The sequence below is a fragment of the Diprion similis genome, chromosome 8 (genome assembly GCF_021155765.1).
Source record: "Diprion similis isolate iyDipSimi1 chromosome 8, iyDipSimi1.1, whole genome shotgun sequence".
Taxonomy (NCBI): Eukaryota; Metazoa; Arthropoda; class Insecta; order Hymenoptera; family Diprionidae; genus Diprion; species Diprion similis.
In genome coordinates, this window is record NC_060112.1 from 5,704,270 (window position 1) to 5,730,101 (window position 25,832).

The 25,832-nt window shown below is 40.3% G+C and overlaps 3 protein-coding genes across 4 annotated transcripts in view; all 3 read left to right on the top strand.

Annotated features, from left to right (window-relative positions):
• The window catches only part of LOC124409264 (ubiquinol-cytochrome-c reductase complex assembly factor 1), a 17,391-nt gene extending 10,969 nt beyond the window's left edge, over positions 1-6,422 (top strand). The window contains exon 7 of the mRNA XM_046886775.1: positions 6,412-6,422. The gene's annotated coding sequence lies outside the window, so the exon portion shown is untranslated. The remainder of the gene's footprint in view (positions 1-6,411) is intronic.
• Positions 1-17,763, top strand: part of LOC124409265 — a 19,091-nt gene extending 1,328 nt beyond the window's left edge. The window contains exons 4-16 of the mRNA XM_046886777.1: positions 182-8,436; positions 9,823-10,043; positions 10,135-10,444; positions 10,541-10,719; positions 10,814-10,994; positions 11,107-11,339; positions 11,413-11,812; positions 11,917-12,028; positions 12,138-12,474; positions 12,559-12,603; positions 12,729-12,845; positions 13,007-13,109; positions 13,219-17,763. Coding sequence (XP_046742733.1) covers positions 182-8,436; positions 9,823-10,043; positions 10,135-10,444; positions 10,541-10,719; positions 10,814-10,994; positions 11,107-11,339; positions 11,413-11,812; positions 11,917-12,028; positions 12,138-12,474; positions 12,559-12,603; positions 12,729-12,845; positions 13,007-13,109; positions 13,219-15,416 — 12,691 coding nt within the window. The 3' untranslated portion in view covers positions 15,417-17,763. The remainder of the gene's footprint in view (positions 1-181; positions 8,437-9,822; positions 10,044-10,134; positions 10,445-10,540; positions 10,720-10,813; positions 10,995-11,106; positions 11,340-11,412; positions 11,813-11,916; positions 12,029-12,137; positions 12,475-12,558; positions 12,604-12,728; positions 12,846-13,006; positions 13,110-13,218) is intronic.
• A 613-nt stretch (positions 17,764-18,376) lies between these two features.
• Positions 18,377-25,313, top strand: LOC124408916 (phosphatidylinositide phosphatase SAC2). 2 transcript variants are annotated; one of them, XM_046886217.1, is made up of 13 exons: positions 18,377-18,626; positions 19,127-19,503; positions 19,600-19,866; positions 19,971-20,125; positions 20,211-20,383; positions 20,516-20,708; positions 20,785-21,112; positions 21,198-21,268; positions 21,430-21,654; positions 22,071-22,292; positions 22,387-22,700; positions 22,804-23,013; positions 23,354-25,313. In XM_046886217.1, the coding sequence occupies exons 1-13, from the start codon at positions 18,530-18,532 to the stop codon at positions 24,385-24,387; spliced, it is 3,666 nt and encodes a 1,221-aa protein (XP_046742173.1). In that variant the 5' UTR covers positions 18,377-18,529; the 3' UTR covers positions 24,388-25,313. The 2 variants fall into 2 exon arrangements, with proteins under 2 accessions (XP_046742173.1, XP_046742174.1); XM_046886218.1 differs by lacking the exon at positions 21,430-21,654.
• Positions 25,314-25,832: the final 519 nt, after the last annotated feature.

The following is a 25,832-nucleotide window of genomic DNA, read 5'->3' on the forward strand; positions in this document are numbered from 1 at the left end:
CAAAGTCTGTTTTCGTGCTTATAATCTTCTAGCAAAACTTTGAATATTTTAAATCAGGTCTGTTCAACAAACTTGTACTTAAATACTGGAATTTAATTTATTAACCTTCCGTATCAACCAGCTGTAAATCTTTTATACACCACCTGTAAAAAGGAAAACTGTTTTTCTTTTTCTAAACCAGGGATCGCGACGGGGTTGTCAGTCTGATTAGCACATTGACAAATGGTGAGGCTGGAGACATACTAGAAACAGAGGATAGCAACAGTCTTGAAATATCAGAGAAGCCGATCATCGATACAGGTCAAGTGACTACCTCGCCAAGCTTAGAAGAAGAAAATAGAGATAATGTGGAAGTGGCTGTTGTTGAGGGAAATGGTAAAGAAGATGTAGACAGTGTGGAGGAAGACCTCGATGAGGAAGAAGATGAAGAGGAGGATGAAGAGGATAAGGAGAATATCCAGGGCGAAGAAAAGGAAGAAAACGGAAAGATGGATGAAGAGGAAGAAGACGACGAAGAGGGTGATGAGGAAGACGTCACTAATGAAGAAAGTTCACAACAGAATACAGAAGATGATTCTCAAGACGTCGGTGTTCTTTGCATAGAATCTGAAGTGAAAAGAACAGCAAACTTGGAAAATCTCTCTAATCAACCCCAAAATCAGGCTAAAGTGCCACCCTGTACATTAAATCTCTCTGAAACTGTTCAGTCGAGTAAAATCAGTTATTCCGAAGCATCAGATATTCCTAGTCCCGCAGAGCCTCGGGGGAAAGTTTATGCGAGTCAAGAAACTTCGGACCAAGAAGCGAAGAGTGTAGAATTAAAGCATATCGAAACACCGGTGATAAAAACTTCACCGATCAAAGTTGTGAACATTGCAAATCTGACCAAACCCGCAGAGGAGAAAAAATTGGATCTCAAAGTACCGACAGGAATAACATTGACACCTGTGACAAAGCCCATTGCACGCGACGATGTTAATGAACCGATAAAATCTCGTGAAAATGTACCAGCCAAGAGTAGCAACGTGTTTTATTCGTCTGGTGAACCGATATTGGCACAGAACAAAATATCGGTGACACCAATAAACAAGTTGGCCGCTAACCTTTCCAAGCTGCAATCTGAAAAACTAGAAAAATTGAGCGGTTCGAAGTCGCTGGAGAAAATAGCTGAAAATTTGGCCAGATCGAGCGGGATTCATGGAATGGTGACGAGTCCAGAAGAAGATCGTCAAATCCCCGAATTCTTCTCCAGAAATCAGGTGGACAAGTCCAGAGCGTCTAGGAGTCAGGGAGGAATCGATTTATCCACATCGCCACGGGGATGGGAGAGCATCAGTGATCGCAACAGACCTGTGGATTTCTCGGGGATTGATCTTTCTAGTCGTAAGTCAGTCAGTAGCAAGGGTGCAGAGCTCCCTTCGCCTGGCTACAGACCTCAGGATTTTCAACATAGAGAAATAGATTTGAGCACGAGAAAACCGGGACGACCAGACTTGTCCAGCATACGTTTCGATGCTCGAACGACGTCGAGAAATCATCCTATCGTCACAGACTTTAGCAAAAGACAAACGCTGCCGCCTCAGTTGCCATTCGCAAACTACGATCTACCACCAGCCTATCGTTCTTCCGTAAGGTTGGGAGGCACGGACGATCACCGCCTGCCCAACTACAGCATGGTGCCGGAACTGAGTAAACTCAACGCAGTTCGGATGGGTGGTAAACGTCCGTTGGAAGAGGACGACGTGCCACAGGATATAATAAAAAGGATTCACGCAGACGTGATACCGATCAGAAGTACGATCGACAAGCGACAAATGATTGGCAGCAATTGGCGAGATGAAGTAGGCGAAGCTATCGAGGAGCCAGTCATGAGGGTGCAGGGACAGGGTTCAGGTAGCGAGTGCGACACGGTGAATCCTGGGATTGGAGAAGCCATTGATGAGCCTGTAATGTATTTTTATGGGGAAGGCTTAGGATCGGAGTCGGAAACCGGCAATCCTGGCGATGAAACGTCCACGGACAATGAAGTCAGCAAAGAATCAAAAAGCGAGCAAACTAGCTCTTCTTTGTCGAGTTTAAATTTACCTGAGAGCCAAGTTTTGCCAGAAATTAGTCCGTCGAACGAAGGTTCTATAGAATCAGCAACCGCTGATGCAACCAATTCACAAGAAAGTGAAATCGACGCCCAAACCAACAAGAGTACAATAGATAGTCCCGAGGCTTCAGCTGGGAAATCTAAATTTAAACCAACGCTCGGTGTTCAGGTATTCGCTAAATCGGCTGCTGTTAGTCCCGTGAAAAGGTTGTCAAGATGGGACGTTGGCAGACCAGCTGAGAAAACCGACACCGGTCATGACCAACCTGATTTACCTGCCGAACAACAAACTTCAATTAGTGATACGTTTACTGGTCCTCCACAAGGGTCTATGGAAAGTACGAGTTTTGATCAAAACAGGATAAAAGAGAGCACACCAGAAACCAGAATTAAGTTGGAGACTGTAATGAGCGTTTCTGATCATGACAGTGACGCAATTAAGGACGTGGAAGATTCGACGTTATCCGAAAATGAAATTGAAAGCTGTGATATAACTAAGACCCATGTCTTGGAATCGGAAAAGTCAGAGAAAGCTTCTTCGCAAGAATCGGTGGTAGACCTTGAGGAGTCTAGCAGGCACGAATCAACAATATCAATAGGCGCTGGATTAATAAAAGCTATATTACCTGGTCTGCTAGCTGTCCCAGTTGCTGAAATATTGGCTGAAAAGGATAATTTGCGTGACACCAATGGTTCAACAAAACAGACGTTTGAGGAAAAATCTTCCAACAATGCAGATCTTCCAGATGAGACAGACACTCTTGCTTCTTCTGATGCGCCTCCGCCAAGATTTTTTTTTGGCCCCAATTGTGTATCGTATAATTTGAAAAGCGATGACAAAAAAAGTGATTCCGTTAGCGATACGGCATGTAAAACGAGCGTGTCACAATGTGAACAGCTAGAATTGATGAGTCATGTCACACCTTCCGTCTCTGAAGTTACGGAACACACGGAGAAAGAGAGCATCGACAAATTGGCCAAAAATCTAGCCCAAACTGTTGGCATCGAATCTGTGGACACTAAGCGTTGGCATGAAAGTCTTGACCAATCAATTGATCCACAGGCTGTTTCCGCTGGGGAAAATAAAAATCTGGATGACAAAATTTATGCTGAATCAGAAATTGTAGACAGTAAAGAAAAACTTCAGGAGGATCCTGTACTTGATGAAGAGAGTCTTGACAAAGAAAGTTTCTCAGGAGACGCAACCACGTATGCCAGTAAGTCGGTAGAGTCTGTACCAGTGAATGAGCAGTTTGAAAAATCAGTTTTCGAAGATGAAACTTCTTCGTCTAGCGTAGTATCTGGGAATACAAGTTTTGGAAAATCGAATGTAGCTAAATCTGAAATTTTTCCCACTGAAGAAGTTACTGATTCCGTACCAGTTAGTGAAAATTTCGCAAAGTTAGTTGCTTCGGATACTGAAACCGATTGTGTACCTGTGGTTAAAAGTCTGGAAGAATTGAATGTTTTGAAAAACGAAACTGAGCATATCGAAGATTCGATTGATCATTTAGCTGAGTCTGAAAACGTAGAAAAAACTGATGTTCTAACACAAAAGAGCGATAACCCTGAAGAATTAATTGATTCTCCAGTTGAGGGTAAAATCTCTGACAGAAACGTTGACGATTCTCCAAGGGACGCGCAGAGTGTTGAACAGTCAACCAATTTTGTTGATAATGCTGAAAATTTGAATGAATTGATTGGCTCGACACCTGGCACTGATGGTCCTGGAGTATCTATTGATCTTATAAAGGAGAAATCAGAAACCCTTCAAAAGTCGTCTCACCCTCCGGATGGTAGTGGCAGTATTTTGGGCCCTGATTCTCGAACGGCCAATGAAAAAGTTGAAGATGCAATTGATCCTTTACCTGATAATCAAAGTATTACAACAGTAGCTGATTCTCAGATGAAACTAACTGTTGTTGAAGAGTCAACTAAACAGTCAGAAGATGAAGTGTCTGATCAACAGAAATCGGAAGACGCACAACGTCTAGAAAATGAACCACATGAACAGTTGCATGTTGAAATTCCTGAACGTCAGGATTCTGATCAACAAAAATCAAAAGACCTACGACGGCCGGAAATTGTACCACATGAACAGTTGGGTGCTGAAATTTCTGACCTCCAGGGTTCAAAAAACGTGCAACACCTAGGAAATGAACCTTGCGACCAAATAGCAGGTGACGTTTCTGATCACCAGGAATCTGAGGATTTACCCGAGCGGGCAACTGAACCCCACCAGCTTGAAAAAAGAAATGCCATTCCACAAAGTGGTTTAGAACCTGTTGAATCACCCGTCATATCGTCTATAGGTTCTGAAGACCATTTAGAAGGGAAATCAGTTCAAGACGAGGAGCCGAAATCCAAAGAATCCCAAATCGAAAACCCATCAGCGGAGCAGATAGACGAAAAACAATCCTTCGAAGAACTTCCAGAGTCCCAAGGTAGCAACGAAGTTGTTAGTTCTAGTAATGAAGACGAACTACTGAAGTCCAGTTCGGATTCGGAACAGGATCAGAATGTTCTGAGGGAAAAAACGAATGTGGAAGAAGAACTGCCGTCCAAGTCTCAGTCTATTGCAGTTGAAAGTATTGCTGATGAAAGTGCAGGGATAGATCATGAAGATATTTTAGACAAAGATGGAGATTCTGGTAGTTCGTCTAAACCAATAGAAAATCAGAGGGAATTTACTTCGTTGGAACCCAAAGAAATTTCTACAGAATCACTTGCAGCTTCGTCGGTAGAACCAGCTCTCAGTTCTTGTACGGGGAACGTACATATGGAAACTTATTCTTCACATCAGAAAGATGAGAAACTTGTCCCTCAAACTACAGATGCAATTGGCAGAGAACGGGACACACTATCGGAATCTGGTACAGATGATGATCGATCTCAAGATGTTGAATACGATGCGATAAACGACGAATCGAAAGAGAAGAGTATAAGTGCAGCTAATGAAATTTCTCATTCAGAACCACAGCAAATATTCAGAACTGCGGATTTGCCACCTGTTGAAAAGGCTGCTGCGTCTCCTCTGGTGGAGTTACCTAATGCTATGGATGAGACTCAGCGGTCTGAAGATTGCAAAACTGTAGAAGCAGTCGAGAAATATTCTGCAATTGGATTGGCTGAGAGCGGTGCATCTATAAAAGACGACTCGTACTTCAAAGAAATAACGCCAGCAGCTATCATCGACTTAAACATATCAAAATCTCCCGAACGAATGACCGTTGAAAGTAAGAATGATAGTAGAGCAGGTATATCCATCCAAACAGGCATTGTAGACGATTATTGCAACGCGGTATCGGAAAATCCGAGTCCCTCCACAGATCAAGATTCCAACGAAGCAATGGTAATTGACGACAGAGTATATGATTCTAACGAATCATCGAAAGATGTGTCTAACGAGGATTCTACTTTGGACAAAGGAAAAGCGATGGATGATAAGAAGAGGTCATTTGAACATATTGCCACTTCTAACGAACCTAGAAGTACCGCAGATTCAAATATAGTAGAAGATCACGAAATTCTTAGCAAAAATAACATTGATGAGGATCTTGTGCAGGTGAATGAAATATCTCGATTTAACATGGCGGTCGTAAGTGGCGATTCTAAACAGGAATCTGCTGCGTCTCCACTGATTGAATTTCGAAATGAAAGTACATCCAAAGCTGAGAGTGAGGTGGTTCCAAATCAGTTGGAAGATCGAAATAACGAAGCGGGTAAGTTAGCATCAACTGAACTGGGAAAAGAAGTTGAATCGGAATCAATAAAAGAAAATTTAGGTGGAGATTTGAAGTGCGAAAGTAATCCGCTTGGGAAATATACAGTAGAGTCAGAATATGGAGATCTTGACGACAACGTCGAGAACGCGATACAGGATGCAAGCACGGACGATCAAAAGTCACTTGTAGCAAATTACGACAGTAGCGATCGTGAAAGTGATGATGTTTTTGAAAATGATCTTATGGAAAGTAAATCAAACATAGATGAGTCTGAAAGTATGGAAAGCCAGGAATTGTTACTAGACAGAGAAAAGCAGCAAGATTCCCTTCCGCAAGTTGACAGTTTCGGAAAAGTTGGAGCAACTTCTGAATTATCACCAAAGCCGAATGAAGAAATATCAGATCACGCTAAAAGAGATACTTCCAGGTTACAAACTGAAATTGCCGAAGAAAAGATAAATGAAGGAACAGATAAAGATTGTTTAAAAGATGCGAATCAATGCAATGATAACACAAATTTCTCTGCTTCTAATTTAGATGAAACTGAAGAAGCGAAAACATCATCGATAAAAATTAATTTAACGGAACAAGGAGCGGAAGAGGTAGCAGCAGATGACAAAAAAGAGAGCATGGATAGCATGGCTGAATCAAAGACTGATGACCTAATTGAACAAGCTAATGATACAGAAAACATGACAGAATCGATAACAGAACACACAGAAGAAGCCAAAGAAAGTTTGGTGTCTTTAGAAAAAGCGTTTGATGCAAAACTTCTCGAAGAAACAGAATCAAAATTTGTAAGCAAAACGGTAGACGAAGACAGTATGAAAGAAGCTGAAATTAAATCACTGGAAATAACAGACAATACGAGCCAAGAGAAGAGTACGAACGAATCTGTTCCGTTCTTGACACAGGACGAAATTCTGGGATCAGAAAAATGTGGAGAAGAAAGTATTTCAGAATCGGTACGTGATTTTGTCGATGTCAATGCAAAAGATGAAAGGGAAACAAACACCATAGAACATAATGAAATTTTGAGTGCGAGTACGGTATCAGATTTACACGCAATGCAAGAAGGACCCGTTAGTGAAAGTTTGGAAAAGGAAATATTGGAAAAGGAAAAACCTATTGTTACAAACAGTCTTGATGTCAGCAGCTCTGTATTGTCCTCGTCCACAGCGGCAAAACATTTGTTAGAACCAGATACGGGAGAATTGAACGACAGTGATGAGGAGGAAGATGAACAATTCGAGGAAGAGTCTGCTATTGTCCATCATCCGAAGAGGTTTAAGGAAGATTCGAGCATGTCGATGTTGGCCAACGACGAAAGAGAATCAAATGTGACATCTTTACTGGCAAAGGATTTGAAAAACAGAGATGAGACTGCTGGATCGGACTTGCTGAACCACAACATCAGCTATGTTGAATCAAAAAAATTGGAAGGTTCCGAGTATCCTGAGAGTTTGGAATCGTCTTTACTCGACAACAACAGGATCACGGCATTGAAGTCCAATGAAATCACTCTGTCACACAATGCAGCAAAGGACACACCTGCGTTTATAGCCGAAAAAATGGATACAAACAGATACAGTTCTGATTTTGTTGCTGAGATTGTGGAGGCGAAGATTTTTCATCTCGACAAGGTTGAGTCTGAAAAAGAAACAATCGACAAATTGGAAGATTTTTCAAAGGCCAAACAATTCAATGCCGAATTGGTAACAAAGTTGAATTCTTCCGTGAACGAAATTTCCGATGACTCGGTGAAACTGATTGCCTCGCAAAAGAAAAGTCTGAGTGAAAGCATGACGACATTTGCAGATGAGACGAGTAAACCTGAAGCTGATACAACGACGGATGATTTATTGACCAACAAGATGCACGACACAGGTAAAGAAGCCGAAGGAGACTCGGAAATCCAAAGCGTCAATCTCAAAGTCATAACTATAGAATCGGACGATTCGATGGGCGCTGATAACGAGGATCCGTTCAGCAATTCTCAGATCGAAATGGACCCCCTCGCTTGTATCGACGAAGACACGCGATCAAAATCCGACGACACGAATGCTGCCTCGCTGGGAATTCGTGTCAAGCCTGTGTCGGAGCTGGTATACGAAGGGTGGAAATTGGACGGTGCCGAGACGCCGAAGATTTCTAGAAAACGACGCAACAGTCACCACGAATCAAACTCCGAGGATACAGCGATGAAAGACGACGACGATGAGAGCGAAGGGACTGGTGGCAAAAGGATGAGATTACGCGGGAAACGTCTTCCTAATATGAATCTGCGTAGGACGGTCGAAGAGAAACGTCAGGAAGCTGCTAGTTCGGACGACGAAAATCACAAAAAGCCCAGCAGTATTGAAAAAGATGACTCTAAAACAGGCGACGACGTTACTGTCGTAGAAAACTCTTCTTCTAATGACAAGAAAACCCGTGGCAGACCCAGAGGGAAGAGGAAGGTGCGACGGATAATTTGCCGGCCTGGACGAACGGCTCCTGCTTCAGATACCAATCAGTCGGCAGTTCCCGAATTGTCTGCGACTACGGATCTACAAACCCCGGTTCTTAGCAGTCCAGCAGTTAGCGGTGACACACCGCAGAAAAAGAGAAAGAAAAGTACGTTTTTAATCGCAATTTTAGTCATGTAAAATAGCGACGCTGACCCAGCACTATTATTTGCAAATCGTACTTATAAAAATTGTACGGAGTCGTGCTGAATGTGTATTAATTAAACTTGTGCCGTTCACCGTTCAAAATCCCAAAAATCGCAAATCTGATAGACCCACTTTTGAGATATGTGAAGAAAAAATATTTTGTCAGATCGTGTTAGATTTGTGTTAACTTGTGTCGTACTTCGTTTTTTGAAAAAAGTTCACACGTCGCAAACAAAAAAACGCATGTCAAATAAAAATTTACGAAAAAATGAGAGTTGCACTAGATCGTGCTGAGCTTGAGCCGTACCTTGTTTTCCAGATCTTGAAAAAAACTTGGAAAATACCGAGAAGTCCCGAAAAACATGTGAGATAATACACAAAATTGACACTCAGTTGTAGCCCATATAAAAGTGGCGTGAGCGATCTTTTAAAATTGAGCTACATGGCTCGTCTTTTACGGGAATTTGTTTTCATACTAATCAACTTTTTCGGTCCCTGCTAAAAAATTTTTTTTTAGACCACACTAATATATATATATATATATATATATAATAATAATAATAATAATAATAATAACAATAATATTTCATAAAAAATGGTGAATATTTGAAATATTTTATAGAAATAAGTAATTTTCTATGCAAAATACTACGATTTTCATTGAGTTCTCACAATGTTCCACGCTTTTTGACAATTTCCTATGATTTTCGAATATTTTCTACAATTTTCAACCAACTGCACTTTATTGCAGTTCGATGTAAAAATTATTGTCACCAGGTTTTCTTCAAGTTTTTGGAACATCAGGGTATGGCAGACTGAAAAAATTGTGAAATCTGAAGTGGTTGGCTGGGTGTCGATTTTTTTTGTATCTTCTCATATGTTTTTCATGATTTTTCGGTACCTTTCCAGTGTTTTTTGAGTTTTCGAAAAAACAAGGTATGGCACAAGTTGGCACAAGCTCAGCACAACCTATTACAACTCTGTTTATTTATTTATTTTTTAAATTATTATTTGACATATTTTTTTTTAATGGTGATGTACGGACTTGTTTAAAAACCGAAGTAAGGCACAAATTAGCACAATCTAGAATCATATTTTTTTTCTGATGTCTGAAAAGTGCTGGGCTTGTTAGATTTTCAACTTTTGCGATTTTTTGGAAAACTGTTGAAGTTAGAAATGGCAAGCCAACAGCATAAGTTCGCACATGTTTACCATAACTCAGCACAATGTTATAATTATTATTTTCAGAAAGTGCTAGTTCAACTTCACACACATAAAATAGTTTTCCAGTAATTTTGTGGATTGTTAGACAAATGTTATTAATTTGGAAATGACCATTTTTTTTCAGGAAAAATGGTGCTAGGTTTGGAAATTGGAAGAGACATAATAGACACGTCACAATCTGGAGCCTTGCTGAACGAAAATCCCGTCAGACAATCGAGGCGAATAGCCCAGCTTAAAATTAAGGAGGAGGCTGACAGAAGGCGGATAGAAGAAGAAACGTTGTGTGAATTGAAAGAGAAGAAGGATCGCGACTCGGTTGACAAGAAAAAAAGAAAGAAGCAAAAGGTATGAGAATTACTTTGGTTGGTTTATTTATTTTCAGTCTTTTGATTTCTAGATTAATGTTCACTAAGTTTTAATTTATGAAATTCTTTAGCCTGAGAGCGAGGAGGAAGTGTCGTTTAAAGAGATCGTCGAGAGAGAAACAAAGCCTAAAAAGAAGCATAAGACGAAAATAAAGAAGAAAAAAGCTGAGTCAAAATTTGATGAAACGAATCCTTGGCGAAGTTCGTCTGGTTCTAGCACAGAAGACGAAGATGATCACGACGAGGACGACGATGAAGAGGAAGAAGCAGAGAGCGAGGGCTCTGTCCTTTTTAAAAGTGATCACGAATTTTCACCCGAAAGTGATCTCGAAAAGGACGAAGAATCGGAACCATTGAGAAGAGCTAGAACGGCCCAGAAAGGTGAAAAATAAAATTCAAAGCTTATTTAAAAACTCCTCTATTACATTCATCGAATCAATTCACGAAGATAAAAATGGTTTACATCAACGTTTTCAGCCCAAAGCGATGACGAAGAAGCAGACGATGAATATGCGTGTCAAAAATGTGGCAAAGCTGATCACCCCGAGTGGATTTTACTGTGTGATACATGCGACAAGGGCTGGCACTGTTCCTGTCTGAGACCCGCTCTTATGCTCATACCAGAGGGCGATTGGTTCTGTCCGCCGTGTCAGCACGTAAGTTGAACATTAAGTCTAGTTTCTGTTGCAATCTTCGAAAACATTTTTCAATACAGGAATACTTACATTGCAAACCATTTGTAATTGACAGAATCTACTGGTGCTTAAACTGCAAGAAAACTTGAAGAAATATGACAAGTACACAAAGAGGCACGAGAACGAGTTGTTGCGAAAGAAGAGACTGGCCTATGTTGGCATCAGTTTGGACAATGTTCTGCACAGAAACGAGACCCAGAAATCGTCCAGAGCATCGAGTCAAGAGTCTGATAATGGTAAGAGCGATAATTCTCTGTGTAATTGCTTGGGAATTTGAAACTGCAAAGCGTCGTTCAGATTAACATGAGTTAGATTGTTAGGATAATAATTTGAATTGTCACATTTCAGAATCTTCATCCTCAGCCTCGTCGTCAAGCTCTGGGAGCTCAAGCAGCGATGATAGCCAACCAGTTTACCAACTCCGAGAACGACGTTGTGCAAATACTTACAAGTTTAATGAGTACGACGACATGATAAATGCCGCAATTCAAGACGAGGTGGAAGCTGTTCGAGGAGCTGGAAATCAGGGCAGAGGAAAAGATATAGCTACTATTGTAAATGCCGAAAAAGAAGAGGCACAAGTAAGTTTGCATTTTTTAGATTACTTTCCGCGAAATAGAAGCAGAAATTAATAATTTGTCTGATATTCGTTAGGCTGAGGCTTTTAAGAAGAATCAACTAGAAGGAGATGAGGATGAGAACGACGATAGAAAGCTTGAAAAAGAAAGTGATGAGGATTACAAAGCCGAAAGAGATGAAGATTTAGATGACGATGACGATGAGGACGATAAGCCAAAAGTATCGGCGAGGAAGATACTTTCTAGAAAAAAGCATCGTAAGCTGAACAGCTTGGATATCAGCAGTGAGGACGACCCGGAAAGTGACGAGGACTTCAAAGGTTCAATATCGGATGAGGAGGATGATCTCGATGATCAGGGATCGTCTTCTGATGAAAGTACTTTCGCCGACACTAGGAGACAACGGGGTCGAAGAGGTGGAGCTCCTGTTAGGCGATCGACAAGAGCTAGAATGACACGATATGATGAAGATTTTAGTACGTATTCATAAAAAAAAAACGGAATTTGGTATCTTGAAACGGGTTATTAAATTTCTGCCGCCACTTCATGAAACTATAATCTATATAATTCATGTTTTTAGTAAACGATGATAGCGAAGATAGTGATAAACCTAAAAGAAAGAAGTCGCGGTCTGTCTGGGAGGAGTCGGAAAGTGAAGAGAGCGATAATTCTTGGAGACAAAGAAAGAAACGGTAAGTTTTGATTTGTGTTTAAAAATTAGAATTGTAATTTTCAATCTCCAGAGATCGGGATAGAACAAGTTTTTTTAATGGAAAATTTATTGTGAAATGAATTATCCAGCAGGAGTAAAACGGCGCCAATACCGAAATCGAGATCATCAAACAAATCGAAACCTAAAAAAAAGAGTAAGAAAAAGCGCATCATCGAATCTGACAACCAAAGTGAAGATGACGAAGAAATCGAACCTAGTACGCATATTAATGAGTCTGACGGAGCAGAGGAGATCCAGTCAGTTCTAGATCAAGAACAAGAAAGTGAAAACGACGAGAAGAGGATTTTGTGTGATCAGGATGGCGTTAAAATTGAACAAAAAATCGAGGGAAATCAAGAAAACGAACAGAAAGATGGTATTCCTATGGTTCCGATGGATGCTGAGAAACTTGCCAAGAAGAAAAAGGTTTGAAGAGTTCATGAATTGTATTTTTTTGACAGCGAAATATCGCACTATTGGCGTTACAGAAGACTATTATCAATTTTGCAGGAAAATACACCTAAACGGAAGAAGACTCCACCCATAAGACGAAAGGTAAAAATTGTCATTTAAAATTATTACTTTTCATCGAAAAGTTGATTACTAATAGAAATTTGATTTTCACAAAGAGTTTCCTATTTTATTGAAACTTGGTGATTAAAATTGTTTTATTTTCACAGATCATTTATGGCGGACTTTCAGACGGTTATCCAAAACAGGAAGAAGAAACACTAGGCAGACGAACCCGGGGCAAGAAAATTAATTACCAAGAAGTTATGGCGTCTGATAGTGAAGAGGTAATATATTATATGTGTAATAACTGAATATTTAGGTTCACAGTTAAACAAAGAATTAAAAATGTTGACGCCCGAGTTGAGAAGTTGTTGAAATTTTTTTTTTTTAAATTTGACGTTTGGTAAACTTTTGGTTAACACTGTTTTTGACGAAAATGTTTTAGGAACTGAAAAAGGCTTTGAAAAAAACTGAAGAGAGTGAGGATGAGTTTGTTGTCAATGAAGTCGAGGAGTTGAACGAGGAAGCTGAGAAGGATTCAGACTCAGGTGCGATATCTATTCATAGTAAACCATCCCGCAGTAGATAATAAATAGTTATTCATATTTGTGTTGAAGAGAAGAGATAAGAAAGTGAAAATATCGATAATTTTTACAGGTGACATATACTCTCCGAAAAAAGAAGGTCCGAAGATCAAGGGAAAATCACCGAAGGGAAAGAAACCGAGAAAAAGTAAAAGTCCCGCGGCGACGAAAATGAAGCTAACAAATGAACACGATGCCACGCCAAAGGCCAAAAGAAAGCCGGGCCCAAAACCCGGGAGTAAAAACAAGCCGAAGTCGCAAAAAATGATGTCCCTGCCGTTCAACAATCCAAGAAGTGGAGGCGAGGAGGGCGACGTGACTGAGGAAGGCTCGCTAGCAGGTCTCGGCACCGACGAATTTGCCGAGCTGGACGAGGAGCAGCTAGATCAAATGATGATGATGGAAGACGAGGAATACGGTAAACGGCAGCTGGAGCTGGCCGCAATAGAGATCGCGAAGAAAAAGAAGGAGGAGCGGGAGGCGAAGAAGTTGGAAAAGGCCCGTTTAAAAGCCTTGGAGATACTGGCGGCTGAAAGACAAAGGGATCCGAACGCCCCGGAAGGTACAGACGGCGAAGCGCCGAAAAAGAAAAAACGCGGACGACGCAGCAAGGCGGAAATTCTTGCCGAACAAATGAGACGAGACGGGGCACCGAACTTGTCCATTGAATCGACGTCTCCAAACGTGACGGCCATTCTTTCACCCACCGTGACGCTGACCCCAACAACCAGCGTGACCCCGATCTCATCCCCCAGCGTCACGACTCCGAATCTGACCCCAAATATGTCGTCTTTTTTGAGCCCTAATCCCGGCATGAATTTGGCCCCTAATCTGACCCCAACATTGGTTGCAAATATGAGTCCCATCGCAACACCGGAGGCGCAAAAGATTCCCGAAAATCTTTGTCCTGTAGTCATCGGACCGGATACTCATGCCTTTAGTCCTGAAAGTATGCTCGTAAAGCCAAAACGTCGGGGCCGCGGAAAGGGAAAAAAAACCCTTGCTTTGGAGGCCGCGAGAGCGGCGGAAGCCGCCGCCAAGGGCATCGATCACATATCGGGCTTCGGTACGGATTCCAACCCCGAAATGAAGTCCGACGATCCAAACATCCTGCCGACACCTGGTAGCAGCACGTCTGGTTCTGCACCCTCGACGCCGCCGGCGAGCATCGCGGTCGTTCAGCAAGGAACGCCTTCGAGTCAAAATCAGCCGCCGCCACCAAACGTCAGTATTCAGTCCAGCCAGAGTTACCCATCGATGTCGCCCGTTCAGCAGCAGCAATCGCAGCAGCCGCAGTCCTCTGTGATAACCAGGATGCTTCAGTCGCAGCCGGTATCGGCCAGTCCCCAATCATTTGCAGCAGCTGCTGCTGCGATGGGTCACAAGTACTTTGGTACCTCGAACACAGCTGGAAATATAATGGGTGTTCCACGAGCCGGTTTTGACATCCAACCACGCGGCAGGATCACATTGCCCTATAGGCAACCCGGCCAGTCTCCGATGCCCCCACACTTTGCCGCAGTCAGGTCTGGCACGCCGCCGATGAGAATGCGAGTTCCTGGTCCGCAGATGTACCACACACCTCATCACCCGATGGACCCTTCACCCTCTGGTGGAGGGCCGATTTCCATCAGTAGCAGCAGGGACCGAAGTTCGCCACTGGGATCAGGAGCAGGTTCAGCGATGATTCCTCCAGCAGCTGGGAGTCCACTGACCAAGGGCGGACCTACACCTCCACCTCCGCCGCCCTACGCTAGGGGCGTACCGCCGATGGGAAGATTCCCTGAGGGTTCGCCGATGGGCGGACCGAGGCACCAGATGCCGCCATTCGCCAATGCCGCTGCAACTAATCACGGTATGCAGCAACCTTCACCACCGCCCAGTCGCACTACTGGTAATTTCTCACCCTATCATCCACCGCCTCCGCCGAATTATCATTACGGTGCGTATCCTCCGCCACCACCCATGACTACGGCTGACGACGCAGCAGCCTATCAGGGCTCCCCGTATCCTACAGAACATTTTTCTACGCCCGCTGAAAATCCTGCACCGATACAACCCCCACCTCCGCCTCAAGCACAGGCACCGCCGCACACTCATGCGCATCCACCTCATCCGACGCATCCTCATACTCACTCTCATCCTCACCCTCATGCCGGCGAAACCGGCGGGCCTGGTGGTAATAAACAGTTTGATGAAGAGGGTAGTGGGGAATTTGGAGGTTTGGTGTCTTACTTTAGTAGCCAGAGAGAGGACGATCTCGACTCGTAGCACGAGTGAATACTTGGCCGATCCTGAATCGTTATCAGTGGTAACGTTATTGGTTTTCGCATGCTTTGTCGATGACGATGAGCGCTCGATATAAGTCACAGGGCGACGGGGAATGGGTCACGCGTTGTTTCAGTAGTTGTCTACATTTCGAGAATAAAATATTCTTTTGCTACATTGTCTCAAAAAGAAGTGATTTGTTCTTTTTTTTTTTATTATCTCTTCTTTAATCTCAATACTTTTTTGGTTAATTCTATACAGAATGTAGTAATGCGCAGAAAGATAATCACTGAAAATAAAAAGCCAATGATAAATACTGAAGTGAAAACACATTTTAACAGTCTATGTAATTCTGAGGCAACAATATTATTAATATTTGAAACTCGTGCGTAACGTATGTATCGATTGAAAGGCTTGATGAAAGAGAAACGAATACAATCCTATGGGAGAGGCCAAGGTTTAAGAAGTTTTTCGAACTCGAGGGGAAAACAAACAAACGGTGCTTGTTAATATCTTAATGAATCCATGTGCGAATTCTCGGAGAAAGCGAAAAAGATAAAAGGAGGGATAAGAGAGAGAAATAAAAGGTAAATTTATCGAACAGGGAAAGTGCAGATTTTTTTTATTGATGACGTGATCTAGCAGCTGACGATGGGAAACAGATCTGACGCGAAGAAGTTTCTGTCTGTATTAAACGCTTAGTAAAAAAAAATAAAAATATTAACAAAAGGAATTTAATAAAGAAAAGAGAAAAAGCAAAAAAAAAATCAAGAATTTAAATACATATAGAGTGACCTCTACCCCCGTTGTAGAAGGATGATATATATCTTTTACAGATGAGACACAATTTATTTATAAAAAAAGACGAAGAAGAGAAAGAAATGAAAATAATTTTATTGTCGCGAGAACCAGTTTATTATTATTAAAAGAATGATATGAAATAAAAATAAATAAATAAAAATGAAATAAATAAATAAATATAACCGGCTGATAGGTCCGTTATTTATCCGTTATAATGTATATATGTAAATACGGCGAGTCTTTAGATTATTATATTATATGTATATGTACTATAATACATAGCCAGGCAAAGGAAAGAAAAAGAAAATCATAAACCATAAGTGCATAAGGGCACAAATGTAATATTTGAACTGAAAAATAGAAACGAGAGAGAAAAAGTTGAGAAAATATTATAAACAGAACATTAGGAAAACAAAAAAAGGATACATGAAAAACCCACAGAATTTGAAAGAAATAATATCTGATTGATAATAAATTAACAAATGGTGTGAAGACTACTATTATTATAATTATTTATAAACGAATTAAGATTCTATGATAGGGCAGTATATTGTATTTTACAAGATTTTACTTGATAATTATTATGAAAGGACGAAAAAAAGAAATAATAATATTATTAACTATAATTATAATAATTAATTATGTCAATAGTGGCATTTACGCAGCAGAAATCATGTATCTGTTTAGTTATCACAAGTACACGCATACCTACCTAACTATGAATAGAAGTTATATATATAAAGATAAATGAGAGATATTACATTATTATACATTATAGAGTTAGCTGCTTGGGATAGTTTTCCTTTACTTCTAACGGTAACAATTCACAAAAAAGGATTTAAAAAAAGCACGAAAATATGAAAAAAAAGAAACAGAAAAATTTGGCGTTTTCGCAATATAATCAAATGTACGATCGCCAATAATTTTATTATTTTTACACGCATCAGACGATACCTTCATCATAGTTTATTATAAATGTACAATCTGTTATTCTTCAACGACAATGGCAAATCTTCAATTCGTCACTATACATAAATACATAAATAGAGGTAATAAGCAGTTCGCCTCTGGAATACATTTCAAGGATAACTGTAATATGTTTTTTTTTCTTTACCAGTGTCTCAAAGTTGACAATTGTTTCGTAACATTGACTTTTCATCTTACACAAATTGTTATTTCAATTGAGAAGCGTGCATTGAATTGACATAGGTCAAGAAGCATCCTTTCAATGGACCGTAACAAAAATTTTAATCCTTCGTTGATCAGATGTTTCGTTGTATAAATTCACTTCAATGTTAACCTGCTTCTCTTGGCATTTACGTTACAAAAAATGGAATAAAACCATAAAATTTATAGAAAATGTGGAGAAATAATATCTCCTTGAAGTGTATTCTGTAAGGATAAACGGCTAACTAAGAGACTTGCTAAGATGTTTTTGTTTTGGTATGGGTCTAAACCAAACATCATTATATTACATGTGTAGACTAAATACAAAACATTTTGTAATAAAACTCAATATATTAAAATAAAGTATATAATGTTCACTTTCCATGACCTACTTGGTTGATGTGTGTGAGTGTGATAATGTGGGTGAAATGAAGATAATGCTATAATTTTAAGAAAATCTCTGTACTTGATGTAATCAAAACAAGTTGTTTAAATTTTCTAAATTTTAGGAAGCTCGTTTGCAAGCAAATATTATTCAATACTTTTGTTGTTCATAACTGATATCATACGTATGCAGAAGAATATAAGCAGTATTTCGAAAGATTTCTAAGTACAAAACCGGCTTTATACAATTTTTGAAATTTTTACTATTACTTCATTATTGCACCGATTTTTGTGAACGAAAAAACGTTTACATCTTTTTTGAAGGGGGCAAAATTTTTTTGTTACATTCGTTTTCGTTTTGAAATATTTAAAAAAAGTGGAACTACACGGGCGATCTTGAGGGAGTTGTTACTTTTCAAGATCAAAATTACCGCCAGAGAGTTGAACTAACCCCACCTAAAATCGCGACGTTTGATTGGCTTTGACAGTTTGAGAAACTGCTCAACCAATGAAAAGTCCTCGACTCGAAAAGCGTCGCGGCGACAGTGGTACCATCTGTGTTTTTGTAAATACCGATATCTACAGCCCCGGTTGCCCCGAAGTTAGCTGACAGCTCGGAAGATACTTAGTTGGTGACGTTTGTGGCGCTTGTGTGAGAAGAATGATGTATGCGCTGCCAGAAGTGAATTGAACGTTTGAAAATACTGATGCAGATCGATGTGTAATTTATGGCGATAAATTGTTGAAGGTAATTCATTGAGGAAATGGAGCTGTTCCGTACTGACACGCATTTTATATTCGTCAAAGAGCAGCACAGCCTGTGGTGTGACAAGTTGACTGGTGAATTTACTGCTAGATCAGGTATGTGAAATGATACGCATCTCATTTTTCTTTGTTCTATTTTCATGTATTGCTGATGACAATTATGCGGTGGGCTAGTTTCAAGTCCATCTCATAATTTCGTTATCATATTATTCCGGTGTGTGGTTTTGTCGGTGGGCGTTTGTCGTATGTCATTTTTTTCAAATCAAAACAATGACATACCGATAATCGACTATCGTCAGTTTTTTTTGTTTTCGCAATAATTATCTATTATTCTACTTTACGAAAGTTTCTCTTATAATTTGGAGACTATTATTAACGAATCGATTGATCGACCGCAAGATAATTCGGGTGGTTGGAAATTAAATTATGAATACTACGCGAAAAGTAACGCGACTAAACCAAACATCTGAGAATGCTCATCTGTTTTTATATATTCATTTTTGACACGAATTTGCATACGTTTTGTTACCCTGAAGTATGCAGAAGCTTCTGGAACATGTGATGATTCCTTCACAAATGTGATTCGCTTTATTCAGACTGGGAATGGGCGACAGCCATCGATCCGGAATGTCTTGGTACGTTCTACGGTGTAATGGGAAAGATCGAACAGCCCTCTGTTTTGGATCCTCGTATAATGCTGATAAAGGAGGTTGAACCTGTTGGCGAGCTTCACGGCGGGCACGTGGTCTTCAAGATCAAGTCCGTTGCATTTTTGCCACTTGGAATCGACAGTATAGATGTTGGCCTACTACCTTGCAAGAAGCATCAAAATTTGCCGCGAAAAAAAGGCCAGGGAGGACTCTTCGACATACCGCAAAAAGCCAGCTTTGCAAAGACTTGGGGCTCTATCAAAAGTGCAACAAACACGATAAAAAATACAACACAGCAGGCTGCTGCCTTGGCTACATCACAGGTGAAATTTTTTTAACGATATACCCTTGATTGTACCTTTTTGATTCCTGAAAATTTAGCAGTGCATTTTCTATTTACTGTATCTATATTAATTTAGGTGAAAAGTACAGTGATCAAGAGAAGTAGTAGCAAAGAGCGAGAGAAATTTGAAAAACGCATACTTGATGAGCTCGGCAAAATATTTATGGAAACAGATTCTTTCTTCTTTTGTCGAACCGGCGACATCACCAACACTCTTCAGAGACAGTCTGCACAGAGAGAATTAGGCAAGGGTAGCTGTGACAGGAGCAAACCGCTCTGGCAAAGAGTTGATGACAGGTTTTTTTGGAACAAACACATGCTTCAGGATATCATCAACTTAAACGTAAGTTAAAATTTGATGCGTAACAATAACGTGAAACTAAATTTTTTTCACCGACAAATCATGAATTCAGATTCCTGCAGATTCTTATGTTGGTCAATTTTCAGAGTGAAAAGGCTGACTGTTGGATATTGCCCATTATTCAAGGCTATGTACAAATCGAGCAGTGCAAGGTTGAGATCGGTTATGACAGTCAGCAGCAGTTCGAGACTTTCAATCTCGCAATTATATCCAGAAGAAGCAGGTTCAGAGCTGGAACCAGGTGGGTGCATTGAAAATTGTCTTCGAGTGGAAGAAGTTGCTTTTAAAAAAATTTTAACCATGTGAGTTTTTTCAATTTTACACAGATACAAACGTCGCGGTGTAGATGATGAGGGAAAGTGTGCTAATTACGTTGAAACGGAACAACTGGTTTGGTATCACGATCATCAAGTGTCCTTTGTACAGGTGCGCGGAAGCGTTCCTGTATTCTGGTCGCAACCAGGATACAAGTACAGGCCGCCACCCAGAATAGATAAAGGTATGTTTGAAGGAGGACAGTTTTCATAGTTCTCTTTCCAGCCCTTCTAAAAGAATAATCCACATGGTATGGCAGGTACCATTTTAAAACTGTTGGAAAATTTCAGCTTACCTTTGATTTTCTGTTTCAAAGGAGAGGCCGAGACACAAGTTGCGTTTGAGAAACATTTCAAAGACGAGCTGTCTTTGTACGGGCCAATTTGTGTGATAAATCTCGTCGAACAAACCGGGAAAGAAAAAATTATATGGGAGGCTTACAGCAATCATCTGTTGATGTTTGATCATCCTGATTTGACCTATGCTACATTCGACTTTCACGAATACTGGTGAGGCTAATATCCGTGCTTGATTTGAATTTTGGAAAACACAAGAAGGATATGAATTATTAATATTTAATTGCAGTCGAGCGATGCATTTTGAAAACGTATCGATACTCATTGGCTCGTTGGCTAATATTATATCAGAAATGGGCTACTGCTGGCGAGACAAGCAGGGCACGATTTGCACCCAGAAAGGCACGTTTCGTGTTAACTGCATAGACTGCCTGGACAGGACAAACGTTGTGCAAACCGCCCTGGGAAAGGCAGTCATGGAAATGCAATTTACAAAGCTGGGATTAATTCCACCAGAAGGAACACTACCCGCCAATATTCGCCAGACCTTCCAGCTACTCTGGGCGAACAACGGTGACATTATAAGCAAGCAGTACGCCGGCACTAACGCTCTCAAGGTTTGTTCCGAGTCTTGAAATCATTGGAAACTTTTCTACAAAAATGCCAAAACCGTGAAATGAAGCTTAACTTTTTATCCCGTAGGGTGATTACACCAGGACCGGGGAAAGAAAGTTAACAGGACTGATGAAGGATGGAATGAACTCTGCGAACAGGTAATACGGTATGATGAAGCAAACTATTCGATTCAGCCAAGTCGATGGCTGGGATCAGTGTTCGTTTTGATTTCCACGTTTTTGCACGCTCAATCTCTGTTTTGTCTCCTTTGTTTCCTTACCTGTCGACGAAATCACCTGTTACCAAAATTTTCCCATAGATATTTTCAACAACACTTTAAGGATGACCTGCGTCAGGCAGCTAATGACATCCTCCTAGGGTATCCAATTCTCATTGACGAACTCAAGAGAGATTGGTCTGACTACTTAAACATCATTGACAATTGCAGTCGCGATTTAATACCCATACAACCGCCACCCATAGAGTTATTCATCGCCAATTGGCCAGAATTTTTATACGCTAACCTCATGTACCACTTAGGCAGGTGCGTTCATCACACACTTCGAATAATCATCACAAAAAAGCATTTATTGTATTTCTCTTTCTCTCTCTCGGTCTTTCTCCCTTTGAAACGTTTTTACCCATTCAGTACTTTACTATTTACATATCAATTATGACGATCTTAAGTAAAGTATTTTGTACAACGCATGTTTCTAACTAAGCTTAATGTCACAAATTAAATACATAAATTCAATTTACTGGTACAAAAACAATACGCAGACACATCGTATAAATTACCATCAGATTTCACAATTCTATCAAATTTTTCCTTCAACCAACGTCTAAATTCCATTTATTATGTTACTGTCGTAAAAATATCAGATGATGATTTGTTTCAATGTGTGAGGATCCATGTTTCTTTCCTGTTGGATAATTTCAACTGTAAAAATGTTGTTTCAGATACTATTTGAATCGTTTCAAAGATGTCTACAGGCAGGCGACAATTGATATGATGTTAGGAAATCCAGTTTCCGAAGAAATATTCCAGGAACGAAATGACGAAGAAGATAATGCAGCAACTGCCGATCATGTCAAGTTGCTTATTGAGGACTGCAAAAAACTTCTGATTCCGGATCCAGAATTTATTCTTGGAAGTTGGGGACTCATAGATGCAGATCCGGTGTAAGTTTCACATAGACTTGCATTCAAATTTCAACTTCTAGTTGTTCGATTTTCTTTCTGTGATAAATATTTGCGAAAATCGATGTACTTGTAGAACTGGTGACCCAACGGAAACTGATATGGATACGATACTGATCCTTACGCGGGATAGCTACTACGTCGCTGATTACGATGATCAGATTGATAAGGTGACGAACTACCAGCGGGTGTCATTGGCTGACATTACACAGGTCGAGTTCGGCCAGCCTGAGAGCACCGTTTCGTTGTTTAAAAACAAACAACATCACTGCGTACGAATTAATTACAAGGTGAATGGCGAATTGGGCTTTTTTCACATGTTCCGGTCGACTAATCTAAGGTTCTTCAACAACATGGCTGTGGTGATAAAAACCGAAGAAGAAACTGTAGGTGAGATTTACGTATCTTTAATTATTTGGTTTTTTATCTGACGAATTTATCATTATTTTGTTTTCTTCGGATAAGATGAAACCATCTTTTACTAATTTTACAGAATCTCTAAGGGCCATCTGTGAGGCGATATCTGTCGCAATGGAGATCGCCGAGTTGCCCAATATTCCTGTCGCTATGAATGTCATCCTGGACAGACGACGAAGCAAATTAGTACACTCGAAGGGGTCTACTGGACTTTTGGACATCTCATCGCTTCCAGAATTAACAAGGAACGTGTCCGAGACGCAATTGTTAGCTCTGAAAAGTGCAGGTAAGAAGCGTTGCTTATAAAATGACGTAGTGGAAATTTCCTGCCGATACCCTTTGTTTTACGGTACAAATATCGAGTCTTAGTAAAGAGATCTTCTCCTCGATAAGTGAAATACTGAATGAATTGACGATGCCTGAAAATGTTGAGGATCTAATAAGAACACTTAAGGAGACACAGAGATACTATCTTTGTTACTAACTTTGGAATCCCTGGCTAAGTATTAAAATATTGATCACAATTTTCTTTTCCCAATTTCTGTAACATATGTCAATCCTAACATAGTATTTACAAGTTGATGTACAGTTCATTTCATCCTGCACTTGTTCGTTGAAAAATCTAGGGACCAAAGCTCTGAGCAACATGACAGAGCAATTCAGCAAACTGAATAAACTGAGTCACAGTTTCAACGCGAAGAGACCGATAGATATAGCGAAAAGCTTGGAACGAAAACTGGAAGGATCCTCTCCTAAGCCCATTTTCACTGTGGGAAGTCGCGACATAGAAGGGAATTCGAACAGGAAATCGATCAACAGTAACAGCAGCAGCGAGGACGACGCGAACGCTGAAGTTTCTCCTGATCAGATTCAGTTGGAGAATCGGCACCAGAGTTTTGTCCGGGATGAGAGACTTCCGGAAGCCTACATGCCGACGGTGGGAATTGTAATGGGAGTGAAGAACGAGGAAAAAAGTGGACACGGAAAGAAACAGGCCAAGGAATCGTTGGGCAGAAATGTTCACAGCGCTTCATACCTGGAGGAAAATCCTGACGTGGAGCCAATCGTCGACAGACTGAACCTCATATCGACGACAAAGTCCGGAGCGAGCACGCTGAGTCCGTCGCCACAGAAAACCGCTGCCACTACACCCGAGATCACGATTCAGGGTGTCGGCGAAGGTTGTATTGATGACAAGGAGAAAGTCACGCCTCCAAACACTCTGAATCTCTCTAAGAACATCAGCCATTCGTCGGGTGAAGTCGACCACAACGCGATGCGCCAAAATTCCCCGGCTAGCACTCTGTTCAACGACGAAACTCATAGTAGAATGCAGGACAAGAAGAGAGCGAACTCCGAGCAGGATTTGACCCTTAATATCACTTCGTCCCAGAGCGAATCGGCTCTCAAATCAATCCGAAGCAATATCGTAAATATCGCGAACGTTACCAGTCCGGTCGCTGTTTCGGCTAAAGATATTCTATCACCGTTTTCGAAGTTTGCTAAAGGCGTGCAGAACTTGGGAGCCAATCTGGATCCCAGAAAATTGAAACAGGGTCAGGCTGGTATGCCCAGAAATTTGTCCGACCATCACCTTGAGCAGCAACAGAGACTGCAAGAGAGGTGGGGCAAATGTAAGTCGAGATTGATAGCTTTGTAAATTCTGAATTGAGATATGGAGCTGATTCGGCAATGCGGAGAGTTCAGAAAAACATCATAGTTATATTACAAATATCGCACAGATCAGAGTTTTATCTAGAATAGCCCTACTTTTCACGAGTGGTGGAAAACCTAGCAAGGTAGAAACATTTATGTTTGACACTGCAGATGAAGTTTGAAATTTGACTCTCGTGTTGGAAAAACACTTATCATCGAAAAATGGGTGCAATCGTCGGTAGCAAATTTTACGCTGTAAGGTAATTTGTAGGATCGTAAAAAAAATTAGACAGAATGTAGTAAGAAAATGAAGCTAAGTGTTACAGATGATTATTGACCACTAATTAGGGTAGTTCGATTATTACTATTTATCGATACGTAACGTAACGGCCTTATTGACGGTAAGATCATTTGCGCTTTCCAATTAATCGTCTCTGACGTTTAAGTAATTTAGTAATGCATATGAATTAGGTGTAAGTCGATTAACGTAAAAATGTTCAATTTGCGTGCGAATTTTTAGCGGTATCCGAAGTCGTATTTATAGTTCTTTAAAAAAAGAAAAACAGCTTACACAAGTGCTCGCATGAAATTAACTTGCGTATGTCATAATAAGGCATTTACTGTCTATATAGCAATAAAAAAAGCGTGTCAACGAAAAGTTTTAATGGAAAAAAATGAAAAAAATTTACTGTATCAAGACGACAGTAAGAAGCGTCGGTTATTTGATAGGCTGAAATATGACTCAAACTATTTAATTATCACTTATCATATGCGATATTTAATTTATTTTATTCCACATCAAACCGCGTTGCTGAATTGGCGAGCCATCAAATGCAAGAAGGTGGAGCAATCTCTTGATGTATACAATCGTTTTAGAAAATAGCCTGTAGATACACATATTTACAAGCGAAATACAAAGAGTCAATTCTTTCCCACATATGTATAGTTTAGGGGGAACACAAAAAAAATTATGTCATATTTATTTTAAACGCACTTAGAGATTTTCTATAATTATATACAATGATATTTACCGTGACTGTAGTAATTATACGTGTGACATTCCATTTACACTGGCTGTGGGCATTTTTCACGTCAAATCAACAATGCATTGTGCAATTGACAGGTCAGTCTTTGCGATTCTAAGAACAGACTTCTGACAATATCCGATAATTTGACCCAGAATATGCCTACTTCAAACTTCCATAGGACAGGTTCAATCCAACTATATATGTATAATCGTATAATACCCATTGAAGAAATCTCAAACAATTAGATATTTATGATAAAAATGCAAGAGAAATTGAATCAAGTTTACAATACTAGGTAGGAAATAGCTTAAAAACTAGTACAGTGGCCAAATGAGATTACATTTAGTAGATATCAAATGATTGCAAAGACACAGAGATATTATTATTGATAAGTTTTTTTCTTTTCGAAATATACACGTAT

Coding starts and splice junctions, on each gene's coding strand:
- LOC124408916 (XM_046886217.1), top strand. CDS start 18,530: ATGGAGCTGTTCCGTACTGACACGCATTTTATATTCGTCAAAGAGCAG. Junction 18,627..19,126: donor TGAATTTACTGCTAGATCAG/GTATGTGAAATG, acceptor CGCTTTATTCAG/ACTGGGAATGGGCGACAGCC. Junction 21,113..21,197: donor CCGGCACTAACGCTCTCAAG/GTTTGTTCCGAG, acceptor TTTATCCCGTAG/GGTGATTACACCAGGACCGG.